This window comes from Ctenopharyngodon idella, chromosome 10 (genome assembly GCF_019924925.1).
Source record: "Ctenopharyngodon idella isolate HZGC_01 chromosome 10, HZGC01, whole genome shotgun sequence".
Taxonomy (NCBI): Eukaryota; Metazoa; Chordata; class Actinopteri; order Cypriniformes; family Xenocyprididae; genus Ctenopharyngodon; species Ctenopharyngodon idella.
Window position 1 is genome coordinate 5,417,856 of NC_067229.1, and position 22,145 is coordinate 5,440,000.

The 22,145-nt window shown below is 37.6% G+C and overlaps 1 protein-coding gene and 1 long non-coding RNA gene across 4 annotated transcripts in view; both read right to left on the reverse strand.

Moving 5' to 3' along the window:
* The window catches only part of asic1b (acid-sensing (proton-gated) ion channel 1b), a 199,592-nt gene extending 192,239 nt beyond the window's left edge, over positions 1-7,353 (reverse strand). Inside the window, exons 1-2 of one of the 3 annotated variants that reach the window (XM_051907282.1) lie at positions 6,728-7,353; positions 5,984-6,450 (exon numbers count right to left, since the gene is read on the reverse strand). In XM_051907282.1, the coding sequence (XP_051763242.1) occupies positions 5,984-6,348 (365 nt within the window). In that variant the 5' untranslated portion in view covers positions 6,349-6,450; positions 6,728-7,353. Of the gene's footprint in view, positions 1-2,754; positions 2,778-5,983 lie in introns of those variants that run through there. The other 2 variants (XM_051907281.1, XM_051907283.1) reach the window with 2 other exon arrangements.
* An 11,290-nt stretch (positions 7,354-18,643) lies between these two features.
* The window catches only part of LOC127519908 (uncharacterized), a 4,687-nt gene continuing 1,185 nt past the window's right edge, over positions 18,644-22,145 (reverse strand). Inside the window, exon 2 of the long non-coding RNA XR_007931960.1 lies at positions 18,644-18,750. This is a non-coding gene — a long non-coding RNA (uncharacterized LOC127519908). The remainder of the gene's footprint in view (positions 18,751-22,145) is intronic.

Sequence of the window (22,145 nt, forward strand, 5' to 3'; positions counted from 1 at the left end):
TGTCGTGGCAGTAGTTGAGGTGAAAAAGAAAACCGGCTGTAGAAGAAGTTGTTTATGCTAATGTTGCGTCCCTTGTGGTGTCACTGAAAACGCACTTGAGTTGAGTTACAAATTGCAGTGTAATAAATTTCAAAACACAACATGATGTGCATTTGAGCTAGCATAGCTAAAAGCATTTGCGCTCACGTATTTGCATAGAGAATGATTAGGGTCTTACAGACCCCAGACTTTCTCTGAAGCTTGAACATGCAATCTGTCCTCTTTCTGTCTCTACACGCTCTAGTCATTTCACATATTCTCTTTCCTTTTATTCTCTGAACTTTTCAATATTCAAAGCTGCTCCATCAAGGCGGTCTGCATTAAGCATTCACCTGTTAAATATTCCACTTGGCATGTGGATAGAACTGATTTAGCAATAAAATAAGCAGAAATTAACTTGGGTGTTATGTTAATTGTGTGTCAGCAAACTAATAAATAAATAAATTGAAATGCTCTGGGCATTTAACCTCAACAAAAAGACATCTGAAACAGAGCCAAAATCTGAAAGAAATGCAGATCAACTGATCTAATTTCAGCCTTATGAAGATGACACAGATCCAACATTCTTTGAAGATGAATTAGTGTCTTTAAAAGATCTTAAAATGAGATAAAAAGAGAAGTGATGAGAATTAGATAATCCAAATGTCACTCACTGACATCCAGACTCTTCCAGGTCACATGACAACTACAATACTGGACACTACACTGTAGATATTGTACAGTTTTTACTATTTAAAAAAAAATATAGTATGCAGTATAGTGACAAATATAGCTGCAATTAGACAATAATCACAGTAATCACATGACCCCACTACACTGCACCGCTTAACAAATACAGTGTCACTATAACTGTCATTACTGTCAAAGATGAGAAAACAGCAGAATCTAATTGTTAAGCTAAGATTTTATTAACATAAACCTCAAAACAAAACACTCAGAACACTCTTGATAATCAACATGTAAATGAGTAAAAGCGACGAGAACAGACAATGAACTGAAAAAACACACGCAGAGCTTAAATACACAAACAAACCAATCAACAAAATGAATAACAGGTGAACATGATCATTAAAACAACGAAAAACCATGGTAACTAACAAACACTGGAAACTGAACTAAACACATGCAAAACCCACCTAAAACACAGATTACCCATAACAATTACCAGTACTTATACTTATGGTTGCAGTTTTTCAAAAAATAGAAAAAGATTCATTTTTCTACAGATAATCTAGGCTATTCTTATATAAAGTGTATCTGCGATCATTAACATATAATGCTGCTCAGATGTGACAGACTAAAGTGCGGTGGGCTCAGGGCATATTAAATTTAAGAGCATCACTTTTGCTTTGCTTGTGAATGTGAAGTGATCGTCAGTGAAGCTTCTCTAATAGGCTCAATGGAGCCGTGATGACATCTGCTAATGAATCCCAGAGAGAATAAAGCAGGAAAGTTCTGCTTGTCACGCCACGATAACTATCGGCCTGAGCTGTCACTGCATCTTACTCAAGGCCACATCAAGAGCAATGTTAGCTCTTCAAACAATAGCATGAATATTGCAGCTTAGGCTGGTTGCATCCCAATTTGCATACTTAAGAATGAAAATACATACTTTACCATTAACATTAAAGTGTGTTTTGAGCATATTGTTATGTATTGGGATATTTTGTGATGCCATTACAGATACTTGATACCACATACAATCTTTTTGGTTTGTGTTTAAATGTAAGCCTAGCTAAATTCGCTGCCTTAAAGGTGACCTATTATGCCCCTTTTTACAAGATGTAATGTAAGTCTCAGTTGTCCCCAGAATGTGTCTGTGAAGTTTTAGCTCAAAATACCCCATGTATTTTTTTATAATACCATGTTTTAACTGCCTATTTTTGGGTGGGAGGAAAAAACATGCTGATTTGGTGTGTGTACCTTTGAATGTAAATGAGCTTGTGCTCCCCGCCCCCAAACTCACGATTCCAATACACTGAGGCATAAACAATACAGGAGAAGCTCACACAGCAAATATAATGCTCAAAATGGATCATTACAAACGGTTCGTGATGCAGCAAATCAGATCACATATGTATGGCATGTATTTTGTGGATGTTTGCTAACATTCGATTCTGAATGAGTTTGATAGCGTTATGCACGGCGAGCATGGCTAAAGATACACACTGTTGAAGAGACTCAATACGAATGTAGATACATTTATGAATTATACAGACTGCAAGCGTTTCGTTGCCGGTTAAAAATGAAAATAACGACATGGCTCTGGTCTCCGTTAATACAGTAAGAAACGATGGTAACTAGCCACATTTAACAGTACATTAGCAGCGTGCTGTTGAAACATTCAGAAAGACAATTTGCAAACATCACAAAATATATATGAAACTGGATCATGAACAGTTGGTATCGATCCATCTTTGAGAATCAACTTCTGTGCAAATCCTGTTTTACTGAGCTTCGTGTGCAAAGCAGTCTGGTGTAAAATGACTTGCATATACTGGTATATGAATTTATCTATAAAAATTCCATCATAAATAAAATTATACCACTGCGTCCTTAGTGGCTCAGATGCCAGGAGTTTATGGAGACTCATGTTTTCTATTATAGCCATTAACAGATTAGTGATAATGTTTACATAGCTGAGACATCACAAGCTCAGGGACGGTCGTTCTTGAGTGCTGCCATCCTGCAGAGTTTTGCTCCGACCCAACTCACCTTCCTTCACGTAGCTTTAGTAATCCTGAAGACATTCAAGTGTGCTTGATCAGGGTTGTAGCTAAACTGTGCAGGACAGCTGCACTCCAGGACCAGTGTTACCATTGTCGATTGCAAAAACAAAATGGCGGCGCTGTGGGTGGACACATACAGAGGGGCAGTAATATTAGGCTATAATAAGATCCCCTTCCTACATCACAAGGGGAGCGAAATCTGAACGGCTTTTTTTGTAGCACTTAAACATTATAGCACTTAAATATGGAAAAAGTCAGACTTTCATGATATTTCCCTTTTAAAATTCATTTTTACCCCAGTTTTATACCTCACCAATTGACTGCAACTAAAAAAACAGAAATGGTTTTGGGTAATATCGGCCCCAAAAAAAAGCAAGCACCAAAAGCAGTTCACAATCTGGTGTACTCTGCATATTGTATTCAACGTACTATGATTTGGATTTCACTTACTCTAAATTTGCATACAGTTAAGGAAAGATAGTATGCTAATTGGTAATAAGTAACATTGTTGGCTGCATTTGGAAGTGAGGAGTTAGTAGTAGAAACTTTCCCTAGATGCTCTCACAGTTCCCATGGCGATTGGGTTCCCGATTGGTTGCTATGTGCTATCTGTAGTCATATTTCCTTAGCAATGCCTTTGTAGAGGAAAAGATGTGAACGATTGACTGATGTGCTTCTATGCCATATAATTCACTCAACTAACAATGAAATAGTTTCAGGATAGAAAAAAAAATCAAAACTGAGACCTTTCAAACATCTCAAATGTTTCTCATAGACAGCAGTGTGGTTAAATAGGAAGCAACTGGTTTGCTGAAGTCCCCTTACTTATGATTCTTCTGAGAAAAAGATCTCAATATGTGTCTCCACAAGACATCTCAACAACTGTACTGAAATTTACCAAGACACCTAAATCAGAAACAGAAAGTCCCTCTTGCCTCCATGTGTTTACTTTGACCCTAAACTTGGCACATTTTAGACCTCTAAATGCTTATATGAACAGACCAAACCAAAATGTCAAAGTTCAGGCATGTTGTTTCAATCTGGCACTGACATATTGAAACTGTTTATTCAAAGATAAACATCACACCAGAAAGCCTTCAAATGCAATATACGTCCAAAAAGTAATCTGGCAAAGCGAATATTAGTCGAGCGTGACTTTTCAACGAAAATCTAAACTAGGCATCAATTATTCATTCCTTCCAAATGTGTTGTTATTGAAAAGCGATGAGACAGATTGTACTGCCAATAGAGACACTGATGTGTTCAATGAGTTCTGGATCGGCTCCGACCACAGAGTGACAATCACAGTCCTGAGAGAAGAATCCAGACTCTGAGCAGAACTTCTGCTTCTCTAATGGCTGCACATTCGCCACAAGCACAACACATGGTGTTATCAGTTACATCGAATCAATGATGATTCACTTCAGCCCTCACCGGGGCTTTCAACACCTGAGGGGACGAAATCATTTTTCATTTACAGACAGGCAAGTCAACGCTCTGACTCGCCTCTCATTTTCAATGAGGCAGAATGTTTACAGCTTACATTTTCAACTCCCATCAAAGCTAAAATACAGATTCAGATTGAATTACATTGAGTGTGTGATGACAGTCAAATTCTGACACACAGAATTTCAGACTTTAGAAAATCGTACTGACATAAACCTTGAGATAAAACAGATATCATTTGTCTCTGTCAACAACAAAAGATGTTTTCTGTTTTCAAAAAACTTCTGTATTAAGTTATGTGTAATATTCAAAACATAACCTTTAACATCCCCAATGAAAAATGCTGAATCTTTCACAAAGCCTCAGAATTACCTCAGAAAATCAGCTCAAAAATGGAATAGCAAAAATGTAAACAAGAGTAAATAAAGGATAAACTGTTTCTTAAAGGTTCTTTCTCAGACTCTCTGAGAACGTGTTCAGACAGTGTTGAGACAAACCTTATCAAATGTGATGAAGCAACAGCCCAGTTCACAAATGTAAAATATACGATTCCTTAAACTTTGCATCATATTAAAGTGTGTATATAACCTTTAACCACTTCATAGTAATGTTAGCAGGTCCTTGAACTTACAATGTCTTGGTCCTCATGAATGCAATAGAAAAGTTAAGAAAAAGCTCATATAATAAACTAAACTGTCAACAAGAATTAAAGGATTAAGTTCACTTTAAAATGAAAATTACCCCATGATTTACGCACCCTCAAGCCATCCGAGCTGTATATGACTTTCTTCTTTCAGACAAATACAATCAGAGTTATATTAATAATCACCCTGATGCTCCTAAGCTTTATGTCAGTGCACGAAAACCACCTGTTTGAAACTCAAGAAGATAGTACATTCATCCATCATAAACGTACTCCACACGGCTCCGGGGGGTTAATAAAGGCCTTCTGAAGTGAAGCGATGCGTTTGTGTAAGAAAAATATCCATATTTAACACATTATGTAAAATATCTAGCTTCTGCCAGACCACCTTCCGTATTCAACTTAAGAAGAAAGTGTAACTGATGTCACGTCAGTTACACTTGTTTCATAAGTTGCCGTAGGACATAGCGTAAGCGTATTGAACTGCGAGAGGAGTTGCACTTTCTTCTTAAGTTGAATACGGTAGGCGGAAGCTAGTTATTTTACTTTATAATGTGTTAAATATGGATATTTTTCTTACACAAACACTTCGCTTCGCTTCAGAAGGCCTTTATTAACCCCCCAGAGCCGTGTGGAGTACGTTTATAATGGATGGATGAGCTTTTTTGAGCTTCAAAAAGGTGGTTTCCATGCACTGCCATTATAAAGCTTAGGAGCATCAGGATGATTCTTAATATAACTCTGATTGTATTCATCTGAAAGAAGAAAGTTATAGCTTATATACACCTAGGATGGCTTGAGGGTGAGTAAATCATGGTGTATTTTTCATTTCAAAGTGAACTAATCCTTTAATAATAATGAAAAATTCTGGGTTAATGGCGCAATATTCTGCTGGATTCAGCATAAGAGTTTTTTTTCACACTTTCTCTGAATTTAATTTTTTTGAAACTATCAATATTGTTCTAAAAATATATTGATGAGATAATGTCGTCGTGAAGCAGCCTTGTCCGTCATGAATAACAACAAATTTCTGAGTCAAAAGACAAACAATTCTGAGTAAAATCTGAGTTGTCATCTCGCAACACGTTTTCTCCATATAAAATGTTTTACAGGATACAGATCTCACCTGCCGTTTAAAAGCGCGAGCAGTTCGCCCGCGTGGTACAGGTCGTTGCGCGTCACGCGGCCGAAGCGGAAAGAGTTCAGGTTGCAGAAGGTGATGGCAGGAAACGCCATCATTGGTGCTGTGACCTCGTCCAGCTTGGTGACATGAGGATACTGAAAGTAAAACTTGATGCGGTCAGCGCAAACAAGCACCAGGAACGATAAAGACCCCAAGAAAAAGATGATCCAGATGCTTCGTTTGATGTACTGGCGTTCATAACTGAACATGTGTGAGATGCCATGGAGCGTGGACCTGCTGGCAAAAACTTCAATGGGTGCGGGCTGCCTACAGTCCAGGTTGTCATCAGACTCGGTTTTAATATCCATGGTTCTTGAAGTTTAGAAGGTCTTTGAATGAAGCAGGGGCTGATATATTGAAGACTGGAGGAAGTTCACGCCCTCAGATGGTCAAGCAAGTGCTCGATGAACCTGGTAGACAGTAGAAAGCAGTTACAACAATCCATGCAACATCTTCACCAATGGTCATCCAGCGTTCCAGCAAGTTTTTGGACTGTAAAGTGAAATGGGAGCTATTCTACCCGATCTAACCCTTGACGTTTGTTGATCTAAGATGTATTCAGGTTTATTTGGTCACATTAAATAACATTTTTGAATAAAACCGGTGACGTTAGATATTACCACATTAAGCGCCTTTCGTCTACTCAAATTAGCGATAAAAGAACAGTTTGAAGAACTCAACTCTTACGTTTTTCAAATAGTACGAATTCTTACGGATATATTAGCTTCTAAGTCCTCGGGATCTTCAACGAAATAACTCCGTAGTTGCGAGAGTATCGTCAATTCATTGTCCGTATCCTCCAGTCAAATCAGCGCAATTTACATAAAAACAAACGTGATGATAACGCTTCCCCTTATAACTACTGTCATTTATTTACATGCATCCTTATAAGGTGTTATAGACAACAGAAACGCATCGCTCGATGTCAAGAGAATGTCTTCACATCCATTCACAACACAACACACATCCGCGGTGTCAAAGCTGCTCAGATCGTGTTTCAAGCTCGATACAATTAAGCGATCCGCAATCCAACTTCACCGCGCGCGCTGGTAACGGCAACACAGATGCTCTCTGGATGTTGGCATCACTAAAATGCCCCCCTCTTTAATTAATGCAGCACGGCGTGCGTATCCATATCAGATAAAGTGACGGGTCGTAAGTTATATAGTCCCCGTCTGTCCGGTCTTGTGGGTTGGTTCAGATGTAGACAGACACGTCAGGAATGAACGCTGCACACTGCGACGAAGCCTCCATCCAAGCGCTCCACTGTCTGTCTGAGCATCACTGTCTATATGAGCCGACCGTTTCTTAAAAGAGAGAGAGAGAGAGAGAGAGAGAGAGAGAGAGATCGCTTATATTCATTATACATCATATATATTCCTTTATATAGGTTTTTATTATTATTGTAGCCTATATATTTTTACCTTTTGTTCTTTAATATCACACTTTTTTATAGGCTATTTATAGGCTATTTATTTTTCAGCTACCTTGTTGTGTTATGTTTTGTTATTAGGCACCTCATTCACAGTAAAACAAAAATAAATGTTTTAGTTTTTATTTTTATTTTGCTTTGACATTTTTTTTACCTTATTGTATAATTTTATTATTCCTGTCTGTCACTGTAAATCCCTGTATATTTCCTTTTGTTAGATAATGCAATAAAAAACTGCCCTCAAAGGGACAATAATACACACTACACAGCTACTAATGTCAAAACAAACTAAAGTGATGTGCAGTTGTTATGTATATCTGAACGGACAGTCCTGCTGACCAGGAGGTGCTTGAGTGATAAATGAACATGTACGGAAAGACTGATCAGTATTATTTGAGAAACTCACAGCCGAGGGGTGAAAGGGAACCCACCCATGAAATTACACTGAGTGCATTTTAATCCAGGTTTGTGACAGTATTGGCTAACGCTGGGTGTCGCTGTCACTGACTGAATCAATAGCTGTGATGATGAGGCCCACAGCTGATTATCAACTTTCAGAGACACACTTAAGTGTCAGTCTGTTAATGGACTCGCATGAACTCAACGAACTGAAGCGAAACACCTTACAGCTTCAGCTGGGGTTTTAAAACGGTCTGACCAGGTATGTTTTGTTTGTGACCTGGTTCACTTTGGAGTCTATGAAAGAGGTTTAAATATGATCTGGATGTTTATCGATCCATTATGAGGATGTGGAATACGAAACCAGGCTCCTGAAGTGAGGTGAAGGGTTATTCCCACGAGTCGCTGAGTAAGTACTGTGTCCATATGACTGTATATCATATGTGTGCCTAAGGCCTGAAATATACTCTAAGCAAGTAGCCTAGATTCAAGCTCAATTTTATGATGTATTATTCCACATTCACCATACATATCTCAGAGCATGTGTAGTATCCACAAGGGCATGTTTTTTTTATGGCAAACCAATTTTTAAGAAAGCCAAAAGAGTTGAAAGAGTTTTTACTGCAAGAATCATGAAACTCCACTGATACACTCTAAAAAATGGTTCTACGTAGTACTAAAAGTGGTTCTTTGGCTCGTAATCATTGGGAAACCACTTTAAGTGCTGTATAGCACCAAATCTTGGTGCTTCAATGGTTCTTCAGTGATTCTTCACTGGTTCTTTGGGATGACTGAGGTGCTATGTAGCACCACTACCATGTACAGAACCTTTTAAGCCCCTGTATGGTTCTTCAGCGGTTCTTTGGGGTGGTTAAGGTGCTATTTAGCACCTCTGCCGTACAAATAACCTGTTAAGCCCCTTTAATGGTTCTTTACGAGCCAAAGAGCTACTGTTGGTTTAGCACCATTTTTGTTGAAGAAATAAAATGCGATATGGCACCTCTTATGGGTTCTACATAGCACCCTTTGACAAAGATGCTGTAGAGCACCTTTAAAGATATGGTGCTACATAGCACCAAAAGTGGTTCCCCTATGATTACGAGCCAAGAATCAATTTTAGTGCTATACAGCACTTTTTTTTAGTGTACTGTAAGCTACAGGGTTTGATGAAACAGCTTACCAGAACGTGTTAGTTGCCGAAGGGAAAAGTTACTTCTAAAAAGAAATCAGTGAACTTTCAGCAATTTACATTGATCCAAAATGCTTAGACTTGAAAGGATTTCCTATCTAATGGACAACATTACTATTACAGCATCCATCTATTATTCACATTTGAAATAAATGGCTCATTGGTCAGAAATTGCGGCTTCCACCCGATATATTGGAAAATAATACGGTTTCCACCCGAAGCATTGGAAAATTATGCAATTTAGCATGTTTCCTCATAATGTCCTGTTGTTCATGTGTGCCAAGTTTTGTGAAGTTTAGACATTATGCTTACAAGAAAGCCAATAAAACGTAAAAAAAAAATAAAAAAATAAATAATAATAATTCTTTCCCATGCCGTTGATGAAATTTTCTGTCATTTATGACACAACGCTTCCCTCCATTGACAGAATTTTCAAGCAAACTCATGTTTTCACTGTGATACGGTAGGGCGTAGTCTTTGACAAAAAGCAAATTTTTCTTATATTGTTTTGTTCAAAATGTTTTAATGAAACATTGTTTTTCTGCTCTGTTCTTTCTTTTATTGTATGTTCAGATATTCAACAAAATATTCTGGGGGCCATGAAAGGATTATGAAAATGATCAAAAATGCTGGCGCTGACTGGCAACTTAACAAAGACACTCTAGCGGAGAAAGAGTTAATATGACAGCACATATTCTGTGCAGGTTTTGGTTTATGAGGCAACCAGGTACCTCTGATCATCTCTGGTGAACTGAATGGAAGAGGCCTACAGCTTTTCCCAGAACATCTGTTTGAAGCTTTAATGCAGCCCCCATCGTGCTCCACTTGCACCATAACGCACGTCTACAGATGCTCTATGCGACAAATTAAATGGCTTGTGCACCAAAGTGAAGATAGGTAATGAAGGTGACAAAATGCTGATAGCAAAAGGAAAGAGTTTATCAACTGTATCCTGGGAGCTTTTACCACAGAGCAGTGAAGCAGCAGCTACATGAGGAAAGAAGGGCACCATGGAAGATAGACTCTAGAAATCGACTGAATCGTCAGGGGGCAGGAAATGGATTATTAAAAGCATGGTTACTTAAAACTTGTGATCTTTTGCCGCAGGGATGTTATAGAGCCATAATCTTCAGAGAAAAAAAAAATCTGTCAGTACGCAAAATAAGCTCGAGCACTTGAGCTAAAGTGGAAAAACTGCTAGCAGAGCAGATTTAAGCTGAAGCACACTGCCAGTAAAGCAGACGTTGGAGACGTGGACTAGAAGTTAGCGCGTGTGCTCGGATCAGAGTTGGGGAAACAACTCATAAAGTGTAGTTTGACAAGCTACTCAAAATTCAAATGTATCTTTCCCAATGTTATGTGTTTTACTGCAAAGTCAACAATGTTGAATCTCGACTGATACTGTAAGTTAGGCTTGGATGAAACCGCTTACAAGAATGCACAAGTTCCTAAACTTCAAAAAGGAAATCAGGAAACTTTCATCCATTAACATTAATGCAAAATGCTTAGACTTAAAAGGATTTCCTTTCTAATGGACAACATTAGTATCACAGCGTCCATCTATTATTCGCGTTTAAAATAAATGGCTCGTTATTCAGAAATTGCATTTTTTCTTCCGGAGCATTGGAATTTGGCATGTTTCCTCATAATGTCTTGTAGTCCATGTGTGCCAAGTTTTGGGAACTTTAAACTTTGTGCTGACAAGATACAGGCCGATTAGTCATTATGGACCACACCCAATTCTGCATTTTGGAACATATTTGCTAAACGATTAAATAAATCAAAATTTATTTTGATAACATTTTGTCTGAAGGATCTCAAGATGGTGCACACACAATTTCATTGAATTCTTGTGTTAAACCAGGTACTTCATTCATTTCATTGACCTAGAAAGTAATTCTACTGTAATTATCATTCAGAATCGCTAACCAGCGCAAGAAGTAGTGAGTATTTATTTAAAATGAAACCAGTTCTGAAAAACAAAAGATGAACACAAAGGCTTTACTCTGTTCCACGCTGAGAATTCAAGCAGATGCGGCCTTTCACAGCCTGCCAGATCTCAGGGAGCGGGATCTGAGATGAATGAATTCAAGTCTGGTCGACATCCATGTGGCAATTTCAGGAATCCAAGAAGCAAAAAGGCTGTTGACCCCACTGTGTTGTAACCTCATGCTTTGACAAACCACAAGCCAGCAAGCATGTCCAAAAAACTGTCTTCTTGGCATTTCCATCGCAAGCCAAGTGACCAGGAGGGAACGTTGGCCGGCCCTTGAGGGATGGACAGATGGACGATTAGCTATAATGAGGTCCTGCAGGGTTCAGTGTGACACGGAGCAAAGACAAGAGGCACACTGAAGAACATCCAAGGACTTACTTGTCTCCGGGAGAATAGAAGTCATTTTAATATATCTTTTGGTTTGCGGGGAAAAGTTCAAAATGTTCAAAACACTAAAGCTTTGTTCAGCATACAATAATACTCATACCTTTTCCGACTACATTTGCCAAAATGTGAAGGATACAACAGAGCACATCGAGTCCAAATGAAATAAGAGACCAAATGAACCTTGATGTTTAACATTTCATATTTGTCAAAAGAGACTTTTATGCAAAAATCAGGCTAAAACTGATTTTGTGTAAAGATCATTTGGTTTAATGATCAAAAAAACTGCCTGGAAGTTTATTTTTAAGGTGAATTTAAGTGATAAAATTTCCCTTTACTCAGCCCATAATCTTCAAAACACAAACATCTCAAACTGATTAATAGCTATTGGGTTCTTAAATTGGCTTCGCGGTTCTTTGGAAATTAACAAAGTTCTTGATGTTTCATTATTGGTTCTTCAGATCAGTGTTGTGGTTTCTAGGTTTTTTAAGAACCAGAACATAGATCTCCTGAAGAAAGAGCAAATAAAACATTTATTCTACTGTATCAAATCTTTATTTTTATCCAAAACAGTCCGACATTGGTTCTTTTGAGGCCTTTGCTGGTGAGGATGAGTGTTGGATGTCCAAAATGCCTCCTCCAGGTATTCAGCTCTTTGACACAACTGCTCGCTCAGTTCATGCCAGAGAAATGCTGTGAGTCATGGCAGAGGAATGTTCATCTGTAGGTTATCAACCCACATGCATGCATATATATATATATAATTAACGAGGAAGAGAGTTATCTCACATAGATATGCATTTACAGCCACTATCACTGTCAACAGCAAATCTGTATGACACTTTGTAAGTTGTCCAAAAGACACCTTTTCTGTGAAATATACCTGATCATTGCACTGTTGCCATTTTTAATTACAGTTGGATTGGGAAGATGGGAAGCAATTTGAGTCTTCTGCCGTGTAAGTGTAAGTCTGATCAGAGTAATCTAGGGCTTTACCTTATGCCTCTTCCAACATCCCTTTGAGAAACTTCATATTAGTTTTTCACTAAAGCTGTATGAACACAACTGTAACAGTCAGAGGTTCACTCACCTTTGCTGTTCCATTATTACTTCATGCTCGTCTTGAGTTTGAAGTGCTGAGAGGCGAATTATGAAGGTATTTTAATGAAATACTGTGTGCATCACACATTCTGTGCTCCTGAATTGTGTTCATTATTTCTTTCAGGTGCAGCTCCATTTCAATTTGCAACTCTTCAAGCGAGTAATTCCTAAAAGATATAAATCAATTAATTTTCATTTATGTTCTGCAAATAAAATAAGACACCTGGATGCAGAATGAGCACTTTGCCATGATGTTTGTGTGCAAGACAGCAGCCATTTAGAATTCAGGATCAATTTACTGACTCAATGCAAGGTAAACATGTCAACAACCTTCCAAAGATTGGTGGTTGTGCAACTCTTCTGAAGGATAATTGCTTGTATTGTCAATTAAAGGTGAAATTGGTTAAAATAAGCAACTTAATCAGCAAGGTTAGGTTTATTAGGAAGAAACAAAACTCAAAGATACCAGTTTGTTAGATTAACTAACTAGATTAACCAGCAAGACTTCATTAGTTGACCAGCTTCACCAGCTATGTGTTGCTAATCCTCCAGCTAAACCCTAAAACCCAACAAAACAGTACAAAAGCAACCTTGAATCCACTGTTTTGAGAATTTTGTATCTTCTAAGATTCAGCTCACTGAAATGTAAATGATTTGAGCACATGTTTTTTCTCTCATTAAAGGTGAATCAGGTCAGAAGACATATGGCACATTTGTCTGTTAGGAGGTCAAACTAAATATTATACAAGTGGATTTATTTTATTTTAAAATATTTATATTTAATTTATGCAAGATTTGCAATTTAATTTATGCAAGATTTGCAATTTTCACAACCAAAATTGGAGCATAAAAAATTGTTTTTTTTTTTACACATACACTCTAGGAAAAATCTGTAATTTTTTAATTAATAAATTTGAATTAATAAAATGAAGTCGATTGGTTTAATCAACAGAAATTAAGAATTAATAATAAATCTAATTAATTAAATAATTAGAATAAATAAATAATAATTAATTAATTAATAATAAATATATTAAATCTTTAATAATAATAAATATTTAATAATAAATATAAATAATAAATCTTTTTTTTTTTTCAAAACTCTTCACACAGTTCTCCTAACCAACTTTCAGCTTTGCACAGCAGTTTATTTTACATTCACAGTGTACTAAAACTCAAATCAACTCATTCTTCCAAAACATTCTCTCAAACATAAAACACAGACGTAAAAAAACACTAACATCAGGCAGCATTATACAATGTTTTCTTTTGTAAAATTTCTTTACAAAACAAGAATGACGTTCTCTACTGCTTATAATTAACTGCAGTATATGTTACATAGTCCATGTTTACATTACAGTACAAAATTATTCCCAAGTTTTCCCCTTGTAAATGGATGGTAATTGACAGACTAAAACTTGTGTAGGTGTTTGGTTTCATCTAATCGCTTTGATAATATTTTATTTTTTAGATTCTTAATATATTTCAATATGTTATTAATGTAGAAATGTTGCAAATTTCTGTCTTATTCATTTTTGTGTTGTGCTAGGTTTTGAACTTAAAGGTGGGGTATGTATTTTTTCAACAACGCTGTTGGACATTGTTGATATCTGAAATCAACCCAAACAAACCCACCCCTCTCTTCATTGCTCCTCCTCCAAAACTCACCCTCCAATCCTAACCACCCTGCTCCGAGTCAGTCTCGAACCCTGGTCCATCCGCTGTTGGCAGGTGAGGCGAGTGCACTAACAATGACGCTAAACACTTCATTCTCTAGCAGTCGTCAGTGTGCAGTGGTTTAACAGCAAAACTCTCACTATCTGGCCACTGTTGCACACACAATGTGTGAGTGGATGTCTGTTTATCACAGCTGACGCGCAACAAAATGCTTAAAAAAAATAAAGCACAGATGATGAACGAACAACAAGGAAGCACAATGAACATACAGTACATAAGAGTAAATACAAACAAGAGTTTGTTGTTAGTCGCAAACAGCACAGCAGCTCCAGACAATCAATGACACTCAAACCCAGTGTTACTCACATGTGAAGTGGAATCAAAGCAGCCTCCGCGTCTGTTTTCAGGCCTTCCCGCTTAGCTCTCTCCAGCGCTGGAAAGCTTTTCTAATATTACAGTTTTTTTCAACTGCTTACACACAAAATCCTTACTTGTCACACAATTTCTGAAAGCTGACACTCAAACAGCAGAACCACACACCAAATCTGCAAAACCATACACTAATTCTCGGCCTTTGACTCATTTTTCAATTTCATAAAACGCTTTTTGCAAAACACAACACACAGTTCTCTATGTAACACACAAAAATATAACAGAAAGTATCTTGATTTCCTTTTTCAAACACAACCAATCAAAATGCCTCACTAATTCATCAGTGCCACACAATAACACCTCACATGTGCAAACACGTATTGCTTTACTTAACACCAACCAATCATGGCTTTAGAATAGACCTATAAATAGGCCAAAGGTCAAGTTATAGGTTTTGAACAACTTTTCTTTTGTTTACTTGCTTCCATATTCATCATTTCTCAACCCTATTGATTTTTTCTCCACATGGTGCTGGAAAGTGCATGATCGTCGTCCCTATGTCAACATAACACTTCTCCAGGCAATGGAGGAGGCATGTGGAGACACTGACGCTGCCTTCATCCAAAGATACGCAAGAGAGAACATAGCATGTGACGTGAATGAAGTATTATGGCCAGACGCAGCCATGAGGAGAGATGGAGCCTAGATACACCCAACCATCTCGCCCACCAACAAACACACACACAACACACACATGTTGGGTTTCCATGTTTTATGGGGACATTCCATAGGCGTAATGGTTTTTATACTGTACAAACTGTATATTCTATCCCCCTATACTAACCTTACCTCTACCCATGACAGAAAACATTCTGCTATTTTAGATGTTCAGAAAACATCATTCTGTATGATTTATGTATAAGCTTGTTTCCTCATGGGGACTTAAAAATGTCCCCACAAAGTCAAAATGCACTGGTATTACTTTACTTGTGGGGACATTTGGTCCCCTACCAGGACACACATACACACCATTCCTAGGAATATTCACCTTTTTCTAAATTATGCTAGTTTTTTTGGTTGCCCTTTTTTTTTTTTTGGTCCAACTACACATGGTTGATGTATTTACAGTGTTTTTCAACTGCTTACACACAAAATCTTTACTTGTCACACAATTTCTGAAAGCTGACACTCAAACAGCAGAACCACACACCAAATCTGCAAAACCATACACTAATTCTCGGCCTTCGACTCATAAAACACTTTTTGCAAAACACAACACAATTCTCTATGTAACACACAAAAATCTAACAGGAAGTATCTTGATTTCCTTTTTCAAACACAACCAATCAAAATGCCTCACTAATTCATCAGTGCCTCACACTAACTCACATGTGCAAACACTCATTACTTTACTTAACACCAGCAAATCATGGCTTTAGAATAGACCTATAAATAGGCCAAAGGTCAAGTTATAGGTTTTGAACAACTTTTCTGTTGTTTACTTGCTTCCATATTCATCATTTCTAAACCCTATTGAGGAATTTTTTCTCCACATAGTGCTGGAAAGTGCATGATCCATCCAAGGTTGGATACGCAAGAGAGATCATAGCATGTGACGTGGATGAAGTATTGTGGCCGGACCCAGCCAGGAGGAGAGATGGAGCCTAGATACACCCAACCATCTCACCCACCAACAAACACACACACAACACACATGTCGGGTTTCCATGTTCTATGGGGACATTCCATAGGCATAATGGTTTTTATACTGTATATTCTGTATATAAATGTCCCCACAAAGTCAAAATGCACTGGTATTACTATACTTGTGAGGACATTTGGTCCCCTACCAGGACACACATACACACCATTCCTAGGAATATTCACCTTTTTCTAAATTATGCTAGTTTTTTTGGTTGCTAGTTTTTTTGTTTGTTTGTTTTTTTTTGTCCAACTACACATGGTTGATGTATTATATTTTCTTACGTACTGTGCAATACTGTATTCACAACCACAAATGCTTACAGTAAAAAAAAAAAAAAAAAAAAGTTTGGTTTCAATCTTGCTTTCCTGTTTACCGTGAATTTTTCAAAATCTCAATGCCAATTACATTCAATCTTGTACAGAAATGTACATAGCAGCTTATGAAAGAAGAGCTTTAGGTTTTGAGCAACTGTGTGTATATGATATATCCAAAAATAGAATATTATGGCAAATGTGTTTGAAAAGTAGACAAATGTTTGCTTTTGAGATGTTTGTGATATTTTGAATGCAGTGCTTCATTTTGCAAGAGATGTGAGGCATTTTGCATTTTGTGTGTGCAATTCTTGGATTTGTGTGTAAAGTTTTGAAAGTGCTTGTCCAGTCATAAACCATCATTCCAGTGATATTCTTTTGAGCTCTTTTGTATTGTCTCATCATCTCTCTTTCTGCGTTTTTTTTTTCATCCTAATGCTGATTGGTTAGACGTTTGTTGTTGCTGTCAAACTGACTAACTTCCAAACAGTGTTGTTGAAAAAATACATACTCCACCTTTAAGTTTAACCGTTTTGAAAAGAGTATGTAATCATCTGCAAACTGGCCTGCTGGTACATATAGTTTTGGTGCTGTTTGTGTCTAAGTGAGAAAAGAATTCATGTAAATTGAAAGATGTTGTCACTGAATGCATTTTGTGCCAGAACAATGATAAATGATCCACAGTTTAGCCCACACAGATTGATGTTGTGCTCACGGTGTGAAGAGTTTTGAAAAAGTGACCTAATTATTGAGAAATGTGTCCTAGCGATTGTAAAAAAAACTGTAACAAAAACAAATATTCATAGAAAGTGCCATCAAATATATTGTGTATTCACACTGTGATCTTCTCACAGACTAAGAACATTCTGAACAAGATTTCTATCCTGATTCACAGCTCACATCCAAGCTTCACGATCAATACGGTACAGGCCTCATTCTGTCCGACTTCACCTTTACTAGAAGCGTTCAATACTCGAAATGATAACAGCCTCTGAAATCATCCACTGGTTTAGCTCAGCGTCAGTCTGCTCGACTGTGGATGTGAACGTGAGGTTAAGTAACTTCACCTTCAGTCAAATGCGTGGGAGAATGTTGATACCTGGAGACCGCGCGGTTGAAACGCTCCAGCCAAAAATGCCACCGTTTAAATTTGATTGACACAATTCACAATGGATTCAGAGAACAAAGGTTCCCTGAATGTCAAGATTATGGAGCGGAATACACAAGCCTTTCTCATCTCCGGCCGGACGGGTGAGAAACACGTCGTCTATTACAGGATTTGAGCTGCTTGTATTAATTGGTTTTCTTAATTAACAGAGCATGCACAGGCATTAATATTCACGCCTCATAAGATAGTGACGCTCCTCATTCTGCGCTAAATTATTTAGCTGCACTCGGAGCAGGAACGTGCAGAAAAACTGACATTTTGGACGATATGTTGACAAAAAAATGCAATTAGGGGCTGTGTTTTTGTGTTTTTTAATGATTAAAACTTCTGCTGTCTTTCATTAATGATATGTATAGCGACAATAAATTGGATGTTAATAACATTGAAAAACAAAACATCTCCGAACAGGACTCACACAATACATATGCAAATAGCTAAACAGCGATTAACTGTACGTGCAAACTCTTTCCGTGTGGTTAAAATTGTAAACAAGGGAAAATAATTAGAGTTTAAAATGATTTATTATCGTTATCTGCCAGTTTGACAACTTATTTAATTTGACATGTCGTGAGTGTCAACCAGCACTGAATAATTACCTCATTTCTACCTCATTGTCAGTAAGTCATTAATTTGCTGTTTGACAGGTTTGGGACTGAAGAACAAGAGGATAAGACCTACCTGTCAGAAAGAAAAATCACAAATGACTAAATGAAATGAAGAGCTTGTTTCTTCTCGTAGTTGACATACTTCTCCTCGTAACAGGAAATTGGCGCGGGACATATCAAAAGTCGAGGCCGCTGCCTTCAGAATTACTGAATAAAAAATAAGGCAACCAATAAAGACACAACAGCAAACAAAACAACAGCGGGTCATATTTCAAATTTAGGGGGAGGGGCATTGTCATCCAAGAGAGCATTTTATTGGACAAAAATGTGGAGTGCAGGATAATGTCATCAATATGTTTGGTCTGTTTTTCCTAAACAAAAACAGAGAATGTGAACTGTCAACTTTTATAAGTGGACTAACATATATCTTAGGCTACATTCACACTGCGAGCCTTAATGCGCAATTCTGATTTTTGCTCAGATCTGATTTTCCTGTATAGCTGTTCATATTGTTGTTTTAAATGTGGCCAATATCAGATTTCCAGTGTGAACAGATCATGGTTCTGAACTGACCTGTATGCGCAAAAGAACGATACAAACAGGGGTTTCCAGGTTTTTACCACAAAATCCACTCAATTGCTTCTCAAAACTAGTCCAAAACTAGCCCAATCACATTCCGTTGGGTATCCCCGAAAAAAATTGCATTCTGGGGGTTAAATATCGTGTTAGTGCGGTCACAGTTGCTAAACAACCTGCTGCAACAGTGAAAAAGTAACCAAATTCTTTGGGAAAATCGTGGACTTGGCAATAGAGACCTGCATTCCCATGGGACCCAACATAACAGAATGCGGTGCGGGACAAGATTCGACCGGCGTGTGCGGGAGGTAAGACGTTCATGTGTGCGGGTTGCGGGAGATTAAAATGATTCGCGGAACTCCCGCAAAATAGAAATATCTAAATATAAAATATCTAAAAACTAATAAATTGTTATTCAAATATTGCACAAAAGCAACAAAAACAACTAATATAAAATAAAAACGATTTACAGTCGCAAGCATATGCGAGATTCTATTTATAACACGTGTTTGCAGTGTTGAGCAATGTAGCCAATCACAGATTTCTGAAACGCAATGGCCAAGCAGAGGCGTTTATGTTAGAATCCTCTCATCGCCCAAAATGCCAGAGTTTTTATGCAGTGCTGAAATTTGCGCACTCACAAATCCTATTATTATAACACACGAAGTGTAAACATTATGAAAGATTCATTGTTGATATATTAATTGTGTTATAACAGAGCTTTGTGAGATCGCGATGCACTGAGATGTCAGCTTTTTAGTCATTATAAAGGAAGCGCTCTTTGAGCGAATTCTGCCACCAAACCATGCACGCAGCAGCTTGCTTTTCTGTTAAAACTAACTGTGGTTTGTGAATGTTGATGCTTTAATAACAAATATTTTATCGGGAGTGTTTATGCTGGGATGTTGTGGTGTCATTACTTAAAGGGTTAGTTCACCCAAAAATGAAAATTCTGTCATTAATTACTCACCCTCGTGCCGTTTTACACCCGTAAGACCTTCGTTGATCTTCGGAACACAAATTGAGATATTTTTGTTTAATCCGATGGCTCCGTGAGGCCTACATAGGGAGCAATGACATTTCCTCTCTCAAGATCCATAAAGGTACTAAAAACATATTTAAATCAGTTCATGTGAGTACTGTGGTTTAATATTAATATTATAAAGCGACGAAAATATTTTTGGTGTGCCAAAAAAAACAAAATAATGACTTATTTAGTGATGGACGATTTCAAAACACTGCGGAGTGTAATGAATCAGCGTGTCGAATCATGATTCGGATCGCGTGTCAAACCGCCAAACTGCTGAAATCACGTGACTTTGGCGCTCCGAACTACGGATTCAACACGCTGATTCATTACGCTCCGAAGCTTCCTGAAGCAGTGTTTTGAAATCGGCCATCACTAAATAATTCGTTATTTTGTTTTTTTTGGCACACCAAAAATATTCTCGTCGCTTTATAAAATTAATATTGAACCACTGCACTCTCATGAACTGATTTAAATATGTTTTTAGCACCTTCATGGATCTTGAGAGAGGAAATGTCATTGCTCCCTATGTAGGCTTCACGGAGCCATCGGATTTCAACAAAAATATCTCAATTTGTGTTCCGAAGATTAACGAAGGTCTTTCGGGTCTGGAACGGCATGAGCGTGAGTAATAAATGACAGAATTTTCATTTTTGGGTGAACTAACCCTTTAATATTTCATGGATGTACTGACAAAAATCTATATAGGCTACTTTTATGCGGGATATTTTGCAGGCGGGAGCGGGGCAAAAAATGAATGTTGTGAATGGGAGCGGACAAGAAAATTTTTCTTGTTTTCTTTGTTTTCTTGTTTTCTTGTTTTTCTTGTTTTCACACACAGCGAGCTGTCATACAGAAGTAAACACAGAGGGCATTAAAGGGGTCATATAATGCCACTTTTACAAGATGTAAAATAAGTCTCTGATGTTCTCAGAGTGTGTATGTGAAGTTTTAGCTCAAAATACCCCACAGATCATTTTTTATAGCATGTTAAATTTGTCACTTTTTGAGGGAGAGCAAAAATGCTTCGTTTTTGTATGTGTCCTTTTAAATGCAAATGAGCTGCTGCTCCCAAGAAGAGGGCGGAGTTTTAAGAGCTCACGTTAGCACATAGTGTTAGCAGCGCCGATTACCTCATGAAGACTCACTGAAAATGTCAGAAACTGTTCAGCCTTTTATGTTCAAACTGAAGTCAGACAATGATGGAGAGACTCAAGAAGAAGTGACAACATGTAGAATGCAACAGGACGTTTCTGAATGGTTAGTTGATGAATTTTGTAGCTGATTTGGAGTTAACTATCTTAAAGTCATTGATTAGCATATTCTGTCATGATAATCTATAAATCGCTCGTGTGGGAACTGTTGTCAGATGCCTACAGAGCCAGAGAATATATGCTGCATGAAGACAGAACAAGTATAGTTTAGTTTAATTATGGTTATAACTTATGTTGGCATCTTGCTTTTATGACATGCTATTGCATTTACTGTATTGCAATAACATGGTCTCACCCCTTTGTTGCGTGTTCTCAGGGACGGGGTTTATGTAAACTTTAGGGTTAGTGATGTCACCAACCCGGGAAGAAGCTCATTGTAGTCCCTACCAGCCGTTTGTTGTAGTCCTTCAACAGAGAATTCTTTAAAAGAAAATATTTCCCTTTGCATTGAACTTTGAGCGTCCTAACTTTGCAGATGTTGTTTATGCTCAAACAGCAACATTACACACTAACTAAAGTTAAAAAAGTAAAATCATAATCAACCACCCATTTAAAGTAAGTGATTATGCGTTTATTTATAGTGTGATCTGTCACGGAAGCCAGCAAAATTATGAAAAATAAAGACAATGATGAGACAAAAGACAGCAGAATTTTGAAACTTCTATGATTTGAGCCCTCATGTTTTGCTTGTATTATAGAGCTGTCTCTGCAATACTTAAGAGTTCTGACACATCACTGGCCTTCTACTGACTACCTTACACAACTGTCTTGATAACGTTGGGTATGTAAAATCTTTGAATAGACTCCCATGAGCGCAGAATCGTGACAAATGTTGATCTTGAGTGACGTAAAAATTGCATGAATTCCAATATGACTGTTCACAATGCGGTCGCATTACAAAACATCTGACCTGTATCGGATTTAGTACCACATATGGAAGTGGCACAAA